The 16,454-nt window shown below is 44.1% G+C and overlaps 1 protein-coding gene across 1 annotated transcript in view; it reads left to right on the top strand.

The window, feature by feature from the left end:
* Window positions 1-16,454, top strand: part of PSMD2 (proteasome 26S subunit, non-ATPase 2) — a 41,487-nt gene that overhangs the window by 9,503 nt on the left and 15,530 nt on the right. Inside the window, exons 6-13 of the mRNA XM_039322506.1 lie at window positions 1,112-1,270; window positions 3,068-3,212; window positions 7,388-7,448; window positions 9,380-9,526; window positions 11,381-11,487; window positions 13,176-13,303; window positions 13,916-14,003; window positions 14,375-14,537. Coding sequence (XP_039178440.1) covers window positions 1,112-1,270; window positions 3,068-3,212; window positions 7,388-7,448; window positions 9,380-9,526; window positions 11,381-11,487; window positions 13,176-13,303; window positions 13,916-14,003; window positions 14,375-14,537 — 998 coding nt within the window. The remainder of the gene's footprint in view (window positions 1-1,111; window positions 1,271-3,067; window positions 3,213-7,387; window positions 7,449-9,379; window positions 9,527-11,380; window positions 11,488-13,175; window positions 13,304-13,915; window positions 14,004-14,374; window positions 14,538-16,454) is intronic.

Genomic DNA, 16,454 nt, shown 5'->3' with positions numbered 1-16,454 from the left:
ATTTTTTCGCCTTTTCCTTAGCTGTGCTACTCCCTTTTATTCTATTGGCTTTTGAAAGCCAATAGAATAGACTCTCTTGAATAGAGTCTAATTCTATTGGCTTTCAAAAGCCAATAGGAATTGTCCAGGCTGTCTCTGCCCTGCTGAGCCCGCCAAAAGTCCCATTCTGCAAACGGTGCTGCACCAGTTGAGTAGTCCTCGACTTACGACCGGTTGAGTAGTCCTCGACTTACGACCGGTTGGGGGTCACAGCATTAAAAAGGTTGAGAACCACTGGTTTAGAAAGTCATCTTATATGCCAGAAAATACGGTATTTTTTTTAGACATAATAGAATTAGAAACTGTCATTCTGCTGAGAGCCCAGTATGACAAAGAATTGTTGCAAACAAATACAGGCGCTTAAGTGCAGGGTAGTGTTTGCCAATCTTGGCAACTTTTAAGGCGTGTGGACTTCACGTTTATAGTGAATGTGCTGACTGGGGACTTCTGGGAATTGAAGTCCACGTGTCTTAAAGTTGCCAAACTTGGGAATCCCTGATCTAGGATATTCAGAGGCCAAATCCTGATTGATTGTGACAGGCTTGCATTCATTTATAATGCAAAAAAGTGTGCTTTGTGCTGAAATTAACCTAATAAGAAAGGTATAATTAGCCATAAATTCTAAAGCTTATCAATCAGCTCATCATTTTCCAAAAGGTTCCTCCCCCCTCCCCCGCTCCCTTAAAGGAACCGATTCCCAGTTTAGGTAACTTCTATATTTGCTGTTTGGTAGGATTTCTGTCTGCTTGGATTTTTCTGTACAATACAGCAGACAAATCACTCTTCCATGGTGATACCCTGACAAATTATGGCTCACGTATGCCTCAATATGCACATGCTGTTTTTCTTCTCTTCCAGCCCACCTGCAGAATATTTTTCATGAGTTTAATAATTCTCCTCATCGCATATCGAAAACTTTAATTTGGCAAGAGGGGCTGAGGGCCAACCAAAGTTTGGGGAACTTCCTTGAGGGACTGTGTAACATTGTTCTTGTGAAAAAAGGACCAGTTAGCTAACAGACGTAGTGCTAACCAAACTTCATTTTCTGCCCCTCTCTTTCTTATTTTTCAAGCTGTGTTAGCTATGTCCCCGAGCCAGAGAATTCTGCCCTCCTTCGTTGTGCCCTTAGCATCTTTCGCAAATTCAATCGCTACCCTGAAGCCCTGCGTTTGGCCCTCATGCTGAATGACATGGAACTGGCAGAAAACATCTTCATTTCCTGCAAAGATGTGTAAGTAGCGCTCCCTAGAATTGGAGTGCTGTTGGCAGATCCACAGGATTCAGGGTTAGGAGAATCGTTAAGCCTAGAGCCTTGTCCAAAGACCTTTTGATTTACAGGTATAAAAAAGATGTCGAGACTCTAGAAAGAGTGCAGAGAAGAGCAACAAAGATGATTAGGGGACTGGAGGCTAAAACATAGAAGGAACGGTTGCTGGAATTGGGTACGTCTAGTTTAACGAAGAGAACGACGAGGGGGAACATGATAGCAGTATTCCAATATCTCAGGGGCTGCCCCAAAGAAGAGGGAGTCAAGCTCTTCTCCAAAGCGCCTGAAGGCAGGACAAGAAGCAACGGATGGAAACTAATCAAGGAGAGAAGCAACCTAGAACTAAGGAGAAACTTTCTGACAATTAGAACAATTAACCAGTGGAACAACCTGCCTCCAGAAGCAGTGAATGCTCCAACACTGGAAGTTTTTAAGAAGAGACTGGACAGCCATTTGTCCGAAGTGGTATAGGGTTTCCTGCCTGAGCAGGGGGTTAGACTAGATGACCTCTAAGGTCCCTTCCAACTTTATTATTATTATTATTATTATTATTATTATTATTATTATTATTGCTGCTGCTGTTGTTGTTATTATTATTAAGGAACTTGAACTCAATGATGTCAAAAGCTTTGCCTATTTCCAGTTATCTTTTTAATAGTTCAAGTTAGGTGTCGGTATCCAGCTTCCCCTCTGTATAGGATTTCAACTCCTTTTGGCTCCATCTACAATGCCCAGTCAGAAAGAATGTTAAGAACTTAGGTTTAGAACCTCTTATTAAGTACCAGGCTTTCATCCCAGAATAGAAGCAATAGGTGTACAAAATAAAACAATGAATAGTAAATAATAGCCCAAAATTGATCCTCCGGGTCCGATATCATAAACGTCTAGGGGAAAGTAAAACGTTGCTTAATTGAAATTGATAAAATGTTTGGAAACTAGGGTGAGGAGCAGTGACTTTCAGTGACACTCGCCAATGTTTACCAGTGATCGTGATTATCTTCCTGAGACGGGATATCTTATTTATTTCATTACTTACATTTATTGTGGCTGACCACTCCAACAGGCTCTGGGCTGCTTACAAAATCCATTGGTAAGCTAATTAAAAACAGACAAAAGACGAGTCTGGAGTTCAAATACCCATTAAAACACAGCCCTCCACTGTGAGCAAAAACTAGGTTTTAAGGCAGTTGTTCTCAACCTGTGGGTCGGGACCCCATTTGGGGTCGAACGACAGTTTCACAAGGGTCGCCAAACAACGCAGTCTGCCATTTTTTCCCCTTTTCCTTAGCTGTGCTACTCCCTTTTATTCTATTGGCTTTTGAAAGCCAATAGAATAGACTCTCTTGAATAGAGTCTAATTCTATTGGCTTTCAAAAGCCAATAGGAATTGTCCAGGCTGTCTTTGCCCTGCTGAGCCCGCCAAAAGTCCCATTCTGCAAACAGTGCTGCATCAGTTGAGTAGTCCTCGACTTAACGACCGGTTGAATAGTCCTCGACTTACGACCGGTTGGGGATCGCGGCATTAAAAAGGTTGAGAACCACTGTTTTAAGGGCTTTTGGGAAGCCTGGAAAGGTGAGCCCGATCCATCTCTGCGGGATGCTGTGACTCATGCAAAGCACTCTGTATAGCTCTTTTTTTAAAAAAAAAAAAACAAAGGCCACCAACAGGATATTGCTGAGATTTAATAAATGACCATTTATTTATCCACTGTAGCTAAATGTTTTTGGCTTGCTGACTTTTTTTTTTTTTTTTTGGGGCAGAGTTGTTCAGAAACAAATGGCCTTCATGCTGGGCCGCCACGGGGTCTTTCTGGAGCTGAGTGAGGATGTGGAAGAGTATGAGGATCTTACAGAGATCATGTCTAACGTCCAGCTCAACAGTAACTTTCTGGCCTTGGCCAGGGAAGTAAGTTCTCTTGTACTATCACAAGGTTTTGTTTTTTTCCTAAGACAGTGTTTCTCAACCTTGACCATTTTAAGGCATGTGGACTTCAACTCCCAGAATTCCACAGCCAGCAATGCTGACTGTGGAATTCTGGGAGTTGAAGTCCACATGCCTTAAAATTGTCAAAGTTGAGAAACACTGTCCTAAGAGGATTTTGAATCTTGGAAAAAAGGAGCAGCATGTGGTGACTTGCAGAAGGTCCATTTAGAACAGGGGTCTTTGAGCTTGGCCCTTTTATGACTTGTGGACTTCAACTCCCAGAATTCTGGGAGTTGGTCCACACGTCATAAAAAGACCAAGCTCAAAGACCCCTGATTTAGAACAAGGCAAGGGATAAATGTTGACTGAATGACACTAAGATATATAGATGCCTGGGAAAGCTTTTCAAGCTTAATTTTCAGAAACACCTCCTTACTCCCATCTTATAGCATTATTTTGCATCCAAGTGCCATCTGCTGTTGCAAACAGGAGCTGAGGATTTATAAAGCCTGCTGATAATTGTCAGTTTATTTCCTGATAGATTCCCCCCCCCCCACAATGGCCATTATATTTTTGAAAAGAAGGTCAAATGTTAAGAAACAATACAGGCAGGTCTTCTTTAGTAATTGCTTCGTTTAGCCAACTGTTCACTGTTAAAACAGTGATTAAAAAGTAACTTTATGACCCAGTTGTATTTATGATCTTTGCCGGTCTGCAATGCAATGGAAAAAGCTGAAATAAGATCACAAGTACAGTTGCTCTTTCACTTTGCTTAACAACCAAGTGTGCTGTCCTAGTTGTATTTGCTAAACAAGGACTGCCTGTGATACTTCCCCAAATTTAAGCCAGATTGAACATTTGCACAGATGGTTTTCACTGCTTTTAATTTGATGCAAGGATGAGTTTTAATAAATTTTCAGGCATGGAAGGTTTTTCCGCCATATATCAGTCTCGCTGTGGGTTCTTTTGTGTTTTTATTTTAACCTGGATATTTTACTAGAACCTATCTTGTTTTCAACAGTCGGGGATATTGAATGACACAGTGGCACACAAATTTAATTAGAATCGGGAAAAATTTAGTAAAGTGTAAAAAAAGGAATATAGAGGCTAAAACTTGTGCACGATACAAACTGCTCAGCTAAATACGTTGCACTGAAGTTGTCTGGATAGAACGAAGCTTAAAGATTGCAACTCTAAATATATTCAGTATATTTCATTATAAGCCAATGAAGATACGAGACGTAATAAAGTCAGGTACATTATCATCTAGTTTTTGGAATCAAGTGCTCAGAACTAAATATATAATAAAAAACTTTTGAAATGGAAAAGGTCTTGCGCTGAAGAAATTGTGCCTTCGCTGCAGTCTGAATTAAACTGGAATTGGGTATGTCTAGTTTAATGAAGAGAAGGACGAAGGGGGGACATGATAGCAGTGTTCCAATATCTCAGGGGCTGCCCCAAAGAAGAGGGAGTCAAGCTCTTCTCCAAAGCGCCTGAAGGCAGGACAAGAAGCAACGGATAGAAACTCGCCAAGGAGAGAAGCAACCTAGAACTAAGGAGAAACTTCCTGACAGTGAGAACAATTAACCAGTAGAACAACCTGCCTCCAGAAGCTGTGAATGCTCCAACACTGGAAGTTTTTAAGAAGAGATTGGACAGCCATTTGTCTGAAATGGTATAGGGCAGTGATGGCGAACCTTTTAGAGGCCAAGTGCCCAAACCATAACCCCAAACTCAGTTTTTTATCGCAAAGTGCCAGGGCATTGTGGTGCCCTCACGGGGGGCATGGGGGTGTGTCCCACTGGGCGGGCATGGCTGGGATGGGCATGGCCACATCGATGCTGCTCATGGGGGGGATGCCTGTGGGGGTCGGGCAGGGATGGGGGAGATCCAGGGGGTTTCTGGTGGGTGGGGCGGTGGGCAGGAGCCCCAGCATAGATGGGAAGGCATGCAATCCTAGCTGGGACTGGGGGGCCATGGCGCCGATGGGAATCCAGCTTTCCCTGCTCAGGGTGGCCTTTGGCTTGCTGGGTGTGGGCATGTTCTACCACCTCTACTCAAGCTCACTAGCTGGCCGCTTCGCCTCCTTTGTGTTGGGTGTGGCTGTCGCCCCAGGCGACAGCAGCAGCCTAATGGACCTGTGTAGGTTGCTGGCAGCGGTGGCAGGCGTGCCCACGGAGAGGGCTCAGAGTGCCGCCTCTGGCACACGTGCCATAGGTTTGCCACCACTGGTATAGGGTTTCCTGCCTGAGCGGGAGGTTGGACTAAATGACCTCCAAGGTCCCTTCCAACGTTATTATTATTAAACAACACTGGTATTGCATTGCTTTCTTAGGAGAGCTGAACGGGTGTTTAAATATTTGAAATTATAGTGCTGATCTACTTATGTACTATTTCTCTGCTCTCGCCTCTTCTAGCAGTAAAGGCTGCTTACTGTATTTCAGTGTTTCCCAAACTTGACAATTTTAAGGCATGAGGACTTCAACTCCCAGAATTCCACAGCCAGCGTTGCTGGCTGTGGAATTCTGGGAGTTGAAGTCCTCATGCCTTAAAATTGTCAAGTTTGGGAAACACTGCTGTATTTGACACTAAAATGCTCTCTGGACAATTTAGTGTAAAAAAACCCGGCATCTCCAGATATTTCCAATACCTGTCCCCATTTCTAAATTTCACTTATAGATGAAACAGGTTTTGCAGCCCTGGATTTTTTTTTTTTTTCTCATCCCCACGTATTTGTGCGGGGTGATGCAGTTACTTGATTCTAACCCTTTTGTGAATCCCTCTTTGCAGAAGGGTGCAAAATATTTTGAATTCAAAACAGGTCCTCGGAAGAGCTGTTCTGAGTTCACCTGGAACGTTCTGGCAGCGTTGCCCAGATAGCAGAAGCATTCGGAATGTAAAACAGCGAAGTTAGCTCCAAATATTTCTAGCAAGGTCAGGACAACCCGGTGTAGCTTGAAACAGTTATTTCAAGATCAAAACATTTCAAATTCAACATCTTTCGCATTTCTAATGAGCAGAAATGCTCAGCAGGGCATCTGTGCTCAGTGAGAGTTTAAAAAAAAAAAAAAAGGAAAAACTGTTCTTCGGCTTTCAGCAAATCTCTTTGATTTGGGCATTCATCCAAAACTGCAGGGAACTTGAGACGCCTGGGCTACCGATGGCCCCTCAAAACTCATTCTTTTTCAGTTTCCTCAAGTTCTCCCTAATTGCATTGGATTAAAAGTGGAGTGCGATTACTGGAGAACCGAGTAACAGAAAAATTATAAAGTTAAGCCGACATCATTACTATCCAAAGCCTTCTTGCAAATTGTGGGTTTAAAATGATTTGCTGTCATCTAGTAAGACAGAGGCTCCCAACTTTTGGGGTACCAGGGACCGGTTCTGTGGAAAAAAGATTTTTTTCCAAAGACCAGAAGGAGCGTGCTTTTGTGTGCTGCCTGCATCCCACGGATGGGGCTTTGCTTATTTGCATGGCCCCGGTTGCTGGCGTGCCATGGCCTGGTGCTGGTCCACGGACCAGGGGTTGGGGACCCCTGTAGTAAGATACAGGCAAGCTAAGAAAGTTGTACGAAGTGATTGAATGTGGGGTGTTACATCATGAAAAATCAAATTAAAGTTTTGATTTGGGGTGACAGTGGGACATGGGTGATAAATTACTGTATTTTCCGGTGTATAAGGCGACTCGGCGTATAAGACGACTCCTGACTTCAGCACCGATTTCCATGCCTAGAAAGTCGTCTTATACGCTGGGAACTACCGTAATTTCCGGCGTATAAGACGACTCGGCGTATAAGACGACCCCCAACTTCGACACCGATTTCCACGCTTTAGAAAATCGTCTTATATGCCAGAAAATATGGTAAATGAATTTTTAGTTCCCCCTATCTAAATGACGCTATGGCTTATTTATTACTTTACCACTGTCTGCTTATCCTGCAAGTGAATGTGCTCAATATATTATATTTGGATAGCATTAACCTTGATTTCAGGGTTGTTGTTTTTTATAACTCAAAAGTGTTGCGAACCACACCTATTTTGGTCATTCTGTGATTCCATATATATTTTAAACATGGATGGTGGCTTAATCTTAGCAATCGGGTGAAGACTTGTTTTAAACATAGGACACCGGAGATAATTTTTTCTTTTGCCTCCAGCTGGACATCATGGAGCCCAAGGTGCCAGATGACATTTACAAAACACATCTAGAAAATAACCGTAAGTGCTGGGCTTAAAATAGTGGGGTCCGTGCTGATTCTGGCTTCACTGGAGAATGGATGGAGTATCTTGGTTGTCTGTAACCCTTGTCATCAGTCTGGTTTACACTGTTTGGATTTAATTTGACTACAGAGAGGGGCAGTTCTAACTATATAATGATGCTTCTTCAGATATAATTGCCCAGTTCTATTTGAATTCTCTTTTGCAAACTTATCTCTAGCCGGTCACACTGATTAAGTGCGTTCCTCTTGCCCAAATTCTTGATTCACACTCTGAGGCTGTTTTTGCCATGGAGTGGGAAACTATATAAATTTGCAATTTCGATTGTTGTGGAGTATATCCATAGTAGTTTGAACCTGAAAGTTTAGTTTTTTTAAACGAGGAATGGCCACAGAAGGCATTGTGACATAACAGCATACTTCTGTTTTCAGAATAATTAGTTTGACAAATTACAGTTATTAACAGGAGAAGACTGTCATGCACGAAAGATCAGGACCGTGCATTAAGTTCCGGTTAAGCTGATTTATTGCTCATGCCTATTCATAAGAATTTAGTCAACCAACAGCACTAACTTGATGCGATGTAAGAGTTAACAGAATTCAAGAGGACTTGGACTGCTTGTGGGAACGTAACAGCTCCAGGCTAATTCCTCTCTTGACTCTGCCCCCCCCTCCCAGGCTCTGCCTCATCTTCTCCAAGGCCTTTCCGTAGCCATTCCGGGCTCCTGGCTTAGATGGACTTCAAAAGAGCAAATGAGCGTATGATTTTGCTCCTACAGATAGATTTTCAGTACGAACAACAAACCGAGTCCATAAAACTGCCAAGAAAATTGAACAGAGAGGGACAATGGGAGTGAAGCTCAATTGGAGGGCCACTTTTTAAGAAGAATGAACCAAGTGCTCTGGAAGGAAGGCCTAGGTGGCCTATTCCACACTGTTTTAAAAGTTAATCCAAGCACAATTCATTACAGAGTCAAGTCCAGAAGTAACATTTTCTACAGTTAGAATCTGTTTAAAGCAGTGGTTCTCAACCTGTGGGTCGGGACCCCATTTGGGGTCGAACGACCATTTCACGGGGGTCACCAAACAACGCAGTCCGCCATTTTTCCCCCCTTTTCCTTAGCTGTGCTACTCCCTTTTATTCTATTGGCTTTTGAAAGCCAATAGAATAGACTCTCTTGAATAGAGTCTAATTCTATTGGCTTTCAAAAGCCAATAGGAATTGTCCAGGCTGTCTCTGCCCTGCTGAGCCCGCCAAAAGTCCCATTCTGCAAACGGTGCTGCACCAGTTGAGTAGTCCTCGACTTACGACCGGTTGAGTAGTCCTTGACTTACGACCGGTTGGGGGTCGCGGCATTAAAAAGGTTGAGAACCACTGGTTTACAGTTAGATAATGCCAACATTATTTGGGAGCCTGGCCACTCCTGAGGTGAAAGCTTCTGTTTTTCCATTGGAGAACATTCTTCTGTCTTGGGAGTCATTATCTGGGAAGTTGAGAGGCCCCCAAGAATTTGGAAACTAGGCATACTGTTTCCCTCTAGATCAGGGGTCATCAAAGCTGGCCCTTTTAGGACTTGTGGACTTCAACTCCCAGAATTCCTCAGCCAGGCACGTGTGCCTGGCTGAGGAATTCTGGGAGTTGAAGTCCACAAGTCATAAAAGGGCCAACTTTGAAGACCCCTGCTCTAGATCAACCCCAAGCCCTCGCTCTCCCACCCCCTCCCCAGTCTTCCATATGCCCATGGTTTGCTAATTACAAAATCCAGGCAACTTTGTCTATTTAGCAGTGACAGGGTAGTTGTTTTGATGGCTGAAGTCTTGGCTAGGCTGCCGCTTCTTCAAAATGAACGTTTCTGGCAGAGCACCGATGTTTCACACTTCTGATCTTAGCCAGGAGCAATCCACTCACCCTCGTGCTCTCCGCTCCCTCAGGGTTCGGCGGCAGTGGTTCGCAAGTGGACTCGGCTCGCATGAATTTGGCTTCCTCCTTTGTGAACGGTTTCGTGAATGCTGCTTTTGGCCAGGACAAGCTGCTGACGGATGATGGCAACAAGTGGCTCTATAAAAACAAGGACCACGGTGAGGGACGACAAAAAACCCAACATCTGGGGTTGGGGGGAAGAAGGGATAGTGGAGATACCTTGCTCCAGAGTGGGAAATTTTGCACTCGCAAGAGATGCTCTTTGGCAATGAATCCATTATTGGGTAGAATGTAGAACTCTGCTTCTGTGCTCCACTTTCTAAAATACTGGGTGTCATGGTTCCGACAGATGAAACTCTTCAAAAGAACTTCGCGGCATTGTTTACCTTAAAGCAGTGGTTCTCAACCTGTGGGTCGGGGCCCCATTTGGGGTCGAACGACCATTTCACAGGGGTCGCCAAACAATGCAGTCTGCCATTTTTTCCCCCTTTTCCTTAGCTGTGCTACTCCCTTTTATTCTATTGGCTTTTGAAAGCCAATAGAATAGACGCTCTTGAATAGAGTCTAATTCTATTGGCTTTCAAATCAGAAGGAAGTGGTCCACTAATACCAAATAAAGGGAATAGCTGAAATGTGTTAATAATTCATCAATGCTACTGCAGCCGACAATGGTACCCAGCCTGTTTTTCAAGCAGCTATTTATTCCTAGTCCAGGGGTAGGCAACCTTGGCTCTTTTACGACTGGTGGACTTCACCTCCCAGAATTCCGGAGCCAGCCTGGCTCAGCTTGGAAACCTCTCCCTTTCCCCTCAGCACGACTGGCTCAGGAATTATGGGAGTTGAAGTCCACAAGTCATCAAAGAGCCAAGGTTGCCTACCTCTGAACTATGGGGTTCTTGGTGTTCTCAGCCTGGGGTTTCCACCCCCCCCCCCAGTCATTTCATTACCAAAGTAGATAACGTCGTCAGTACTGGAAAGGAATGGGATTAGCTCTTATTGCCTCTTCCTCTCCCTCCCTCACGAGTGGCTGCCACCAAAACTTCCACCAACACTATAGGGAGCAAGCCATTAGTATATAGACAAATAAGAGCAAGCCCCACTCCCTTCTAGCACTGATGATATTGCCTAGTTGGATAATGAAACGTCTGCAAAAACTCCCACCGAGAGAGCATTTAAAGACCCCCAACTAAGAGGTGAATACAGCAGTTGTCTTAGAACGCTGCACAATGCTATCCAGGCAGTTGATTTACTTTTACATGGGCCAAACTTAAAATAGGTATAGTAGGAAGCTTAATTTAGGGTGCCAGGTTTGGACTGCAGAAGACCAATCAATCCCTAGTCCAGGGGTAGGCAACCTTGGCTGTTTTATGACCCGTGGACTTCAACTCCCAGAATTCCTGAGCCAGCTTGGCTCAGCTTGGAAACTTCTCCCTTTCCCCTCAGCGTGGCTGGCTCAGGAATTCTGGGAGTTGAAGTCCACAAATCGTAAAAGAGCCAAGGTTGCCTATCCCTGCCTTAGATGACCCCAAAGAGGTACTTTTATCTCTTTGCTGCCCCTAGTGGCTGTCTGGAGTTTTGCAGCCCTGATCCTCTGGTCTTATCCTAATATTTACCCTGGCGGGTGCCCTTTTATAAAGAGAGGCACTGCAGGCTTCCTTTCCCACTCATCCATTGTTCCAAGCATTTTGCCTTCTCTTCCACGCCTTGAACTGAGCTTAAACAATTGGCTGCTTGGAATGAAGGCAGGGGTGAGCAACCACTCTTCACATATATCGTCATATACCTCCTTCCCCCCCCCCTTCCCTACATATGCGAATTAGGATAGCCCCAGGAATTGCAACATATGGTAAATAGCTGGGGATGGATGGAGGCAAGATTTCCCAAGTTCCCCATTGCCCAGAATTGTTTAATGCTGGCAGTGAGTAAAACAGAAATTAATAAAAAAAATAGCCATCCTTTGTAAATGTGCTGGTGTTCCCACAGTGCAGGCTTTGATTCCATTTATTCTGCAGGGATGCTGAGTGCTGCAGCCTCGCTGGGGATGATCCTCTTGTGGGATGTGGATGGGGGCCTTACCCAGATTGACAAGTATCTGTATTCGTCAGAAGACTACATCAAGGTGAGCAACTCCATTCCTAGCCTAAATGCTTCCGTGGGGAACAGTCTAATCACAAAGGGATAAAAAAATACCTTGGGTTAGGCTCAACTCCCATAGAGCAGGATTTAGATGGAGAGGACCTAGGTCAGGGGTAGGCAACCTTGGCTCTTTTATGACTCGTGGATTTCAACTCCCAGAATTCCTGAGCCAGCCTGGCTCAGCTTGGAAACCTCTCTCTTTCCCTCAGCATGGCTGGCTCAGGAATTCTGGGAGTTGAAGTCCACGAGTCATAAAAGAGGCAAGGTTGCCTACCCCTGACCTATATCATCTCAGACAAGTGACTGTCTAGCCCAGGGGTAGGCAACCTTGGCTCTTTTATGACTCGTGGACTTCAATTCCCAGAGTTCCTGAGCCAGCCATGCTGAGGGGAAAAGGAGAGGTTTCCAAGCTGAGCCATGCTGGCTCAGGAATTCTGGGAGTTGAAGTCCACAAGTCATAAAAGAGCCAAGGTTCCCCACCCCTGAACTAGAATTTTGTTTTATATTAATATAAACTACTTCTCCACCTGTCAGTTTACGTCACATTATGACCCACACAGTTAAGTCACCAGGGTTTTAAGGAGTTCATGTACCTGTTTATTAGCAATGCTTATACACTTATATTGACTTAACAACCATTTGTTTAGTGACCTTTTGAAATCACAACAGCATTGAAACAAGTGTGGCGTGACCGTTTTTCATACTTAGGACCATAAGCAGCATCTTCATGGTCACACAAACTTTGGATGCTTGGCAACTGGCGTGTATTTATGACAGTTGCAATGTCCCGGGGTCATCTGATTTACCTTTTGAGGCCTTCTGACAAGCAAATACAGTGGAGAAACCAGATTCATTTGACAACCCTGTTATCAACTTAACAAATTCACTTAACAGCTGTGGCAAGTAAAGTCTTAACATGGTGTCAAACTCACTTAGCTGTCTTGCTCAACCGTAGAAATTTGGGACTTAATTGTGGTCGCAAACTGAGGACTACCTGTACATCTTCCTCAAGTCGTCCTGTCAATTTACAAGAAAAGTAAATATCCAAACCCAGGACCCTAACCTAATTCCATAGCCAAATTTCCAAATACCCAACTTCACCCATCGTGCATCTTAAATTAAAAGATCTGTCAGAAAACGTTGTCTCGACCACCTTCTGGAACGTTCTAGGGAAGCCATATCTACCTTTCCTCACTCTTTGCGGAGATGCAGGGACTGAATCTAAAACAGTGTTTCTCAACCTTGACAATTTTAAGGCATGTGGACTTCAACTCCCAGAATACCACAGCCAGCAATGCTGACTGGAATTCTGGGAGTTGAAGTCCACGTGCCTTAAAATTGTCAAGGTTGAGAAACACTGATCTAAAACATTTGGCCAAGTGTAGGTGCTTGAACCCTGAGCAGTTTTCCCTCTCTGCCACGCCTGTTGCCTCGTTGGTGACATCAGTGGGATGCAGGCTCAGTTGCCCTCAGGTCCTTTGCACTGAAATCCCTTTTTTTCCTAATGCTTCATGTGGATGTAAAAAGTGCTACAACTCCATTTTCGTGCTATCAATCCTCTTCCACTCAGGCCTGAACACTTTTTGTTGGGGGGAGGTGCTCGTTCAACATTAGACATATCTCTTGTTGTATCCTGTATTCTGGACCGTGTTTTCCTTGTCTTTCCTCCAGTCAGGGGCTCTGTTGGCTTGTGGCATTGTGAACTCTGGGGTGAGGAATGAGTGCGACCCAGCTCTTGCGCTGCTTTCTGACTACATCCTTCACAACAGCAACACCATGCGCATCGGTGCCATCTTTGGGTGAGAATATGCCTGGTCTTACATTTTTTTCCTCACGCAGAACAGGATACATGTCGTGGTTCCAATACATGAGGCCACAGAATAAAAAAGAACTTCTAGGCAAAAGTTTTCCTTAAAGAATATATTTATTTGGCTACATAGTATCAGCACGATCAAAAGCGAAACCAAGACTGAATGAAGCTCCCTCCCAAAAGTTACAGTGTTACAAAGTTGAACTTCCCACCCCAGCAATATGTCATAAATCACATTCCCCAATAATCTACTTTGGCTGGCCAAAACACAGGCAGCGATGACCTTGGTTCCCACAGGAATATTTATTGTTTTGTCTTAGCTGAGGGGTAGGAACCGTGGCTCTTTTATGACTCGTGGACCAACTCCCAGAATTCTTGAGCAGCCATGCTGAGGGGAGAGGTTTCCAAGCTGAGCCATGCTGGCTCTGGAATTCTGGGAGTTGAAGTCCACGAGTCATAAAAGAGCCAAGGTTGCCTACCCCTGTCTTAGCTGAAGAATACACCTTCCCCCTCCCAATTCTGGGGCAACCATACACACACACACACACACACACACACACACACACACACACCCCAAAACACTTTGTGCTTTCTCTGGCAGGCTGGGACTGGCCTATGCGGGATCCAACCGAGAAGATGTCCTGACCTTGCTGCTTCCTGTGATGGGTGACTCCAAATCCAGCATGGAGGTGAGAGAGCAGAAACTTTAAAAATTGGCTGAGAACTCTGTTGTGGGAGGGAATGGAGTGAGGATATGGAATTGGAGATCCTTGACATCTGTCTAAGTGGGGCTTTCTCACAAAATGTTCTGAGGACAATTGATTGCAAAACTTGTGGACTTCAACTCCCAGAATTCCCTGTCTGAGAAATTCTGGGAGTTCAAATCCACAAGTCTTAAAATTTGGAGAGCCCTGCTCTAGCTGGCAAGAAATAGCCTTTTCTTGCAAGACTCCGCCTGATAACTTCCCCCCCCCCCCATCTATTTGGTTTATTGTTTTGTTTTGTTTTGTTTTTTTGAAGAGCTTATGAAGGTGATGAACTGGGCTCTCTTTCTCTCCAGGTGGCTGGTGTGACAGCCCTGGCCTGCGGAATTATTGCAGTGGGCTCCTGCAACGGAGACGTCACCTCCACCATCCTCCAAACCATCATGGAGAAGTCCGAGACGGAGCTGAAGGACACCTACGCCAGATGGTTGCCTCTTGGCCTGGGCCTGAACCATCTGGGTAAGTGAATTCTCGTGGACGGTCCATGGATGTCAAAAAAGAGTCTGCCTAAGAGGGAGCTGATAGAATTGCCCTTGAATGCTAATTATAAGTGCATCATAATTGCCCGTGAACGGGCTGCCACTTCTCCCCATCCCCCCTCAAAACAAGAGCATTATTTCTGAATTTTAAGTTGGAAGGAAATGGAAAAGAACACTGTACAGGTGGTCCACAACCTACAATCACAATTGAGTCCAAAATTTCCATTGCTAAGCAAGGCGGTTATTGAGTGAGTTTTACTCCATATTATGACCATTTTGCTGTACTTGTTAAGTGAATCACTGCGATTGATTCCTGCGGTCGTTAAGCAAATCTAGCTACTGCCATTGACTTTGCTTATTGGAAGCCAGGGGGGAAGGTTACAAATGGTGATCACATGACCCCGGAACAGTGCAGTGTGATCATGTGACTATCGGGATACTGCAAGTGTCATAACTGAAAACTGGTTGTAAGTTATTTTTTTCCAGTGCCAGTGTAACTTCAGATGATCATTAAGCAAATAGCGGTAAGTCAAGGACAGCCTGTATTGTTCAACATAGAGCTTCTTTGTAAATTACTTGTGATTAATTTTGTTTCGGGATTATTTATTACCTCCTATCCAGTAACTTTAAATAATCTGCTCCTTGGTGTAGTTCTTCTTTTTCTTCTTTTTTCATAATATTTTATTAATTTTCCAATTTTATATTTAAGTATTTAAAAAGCAACGTGGTGGCAGGGTTAATCAATAGTTCGGTAACAAAATTTTTAGTACAAAACTCAGGTTACAACATCAAATATTTCCTCTCTTTTTCCCTGAACATTTACTGTTTAAGCTAATACAGTTCTTATTATATCAATTCAGTAAAAACATCATTATTACATTTATCAATAAATTTTTAGCTTATAGGTATCTTAATTATTTTTATGTTCAATCTTCATAAACAATCATATCCTGTTATTTTTTTCCCAATTTTTAGTTTCCCATCAATATTCCAATTTAATCTTTAATATTTATAATTTTTAGGTTTTAGGTAACCAAGATTTCTCTTATCTCAATTTATAAGTTTGACTTTGGCTGTCTGCAGCCTAGTGCTGAGCCATATTACTTTGGCTGGTCTTTCCTCTGCCGGTTTGGAGGGCTGCCCCAGATCGAGCAGAAGGGCTGCCGCCCTCCTGCGATCAAGCGGGGATCCCTTCCTTGCTCGTTGCCCCTACAGGGCGATTTTTGACCCTTTCCAGGGTCCCCCAGCGGAGCGAAACCGAACGCGGAAGACGGAGCTCGCTTTCCAACGGCCGCGGCGGCTGCGATGGCAAACCGGAAGTCCTTTTTCTTCTTTTTCTGACATGCTTTCAGACATTCTCCTTCTCTTCCCTCTTGGGGCTGCCTTTTTTGGGTGGGGACAGGAACAAAAAAATCCATGAGCAATCCTGCCCCAATATATGAGGGCTTTTAGCTGCCTGAGCCGAGGTGGCGCAGCAGTTAGAGTGCAGTACTGCAGACCACTTTAGCTGACTGTGTTCAGCAGGTCAGCGGTTCAAATCTCACCGGCTCAAGGTTGACTCAGCCTTCCATCCTTCCGGGGTAGGTAAAATGAGGACCCAGATTGTTGGGGGCACTGTAAATATATATATATATATATATATATATATATATATATATATATATATATACATACATTGCTTACTGGTGTACACCGCTTAGAGAGTGCTTGCACTTAAAAGCGGTATATAAGTCTCATAAATAAATAAATGATTCAATCCAGCAGCATTGTGCCATTTGTCTTACGCATACCTGCATTAAGACACAGCACTTCGCTTGGGATCAGAACCATCAGGGAGGTGCTCCATGAGAACGCTCTCGTTTCTTGTTTGCAAATCTGTCCCATGCTCTTTGGTTCC

Source organism: Crotalus tigris, unplaced genomic scaffold (assembly GCF_016545835.1).
Source record: "Crotalus tigris isolate CLP2741 ecotype Arizona unplaced genomic scaffold, ASM1654583v1 scf7180000024116.2146003, whole genome shotgun sequence".
Lineage (NCBI taxonomy): Eukaryota > Metazoa > Chordata > Lepidosauria > Squamata > Viperidae > Crotalus > Crotalus tigris.
This window is presented reverse-complemented; position numbering and strand designations above follow the sequence as displayed.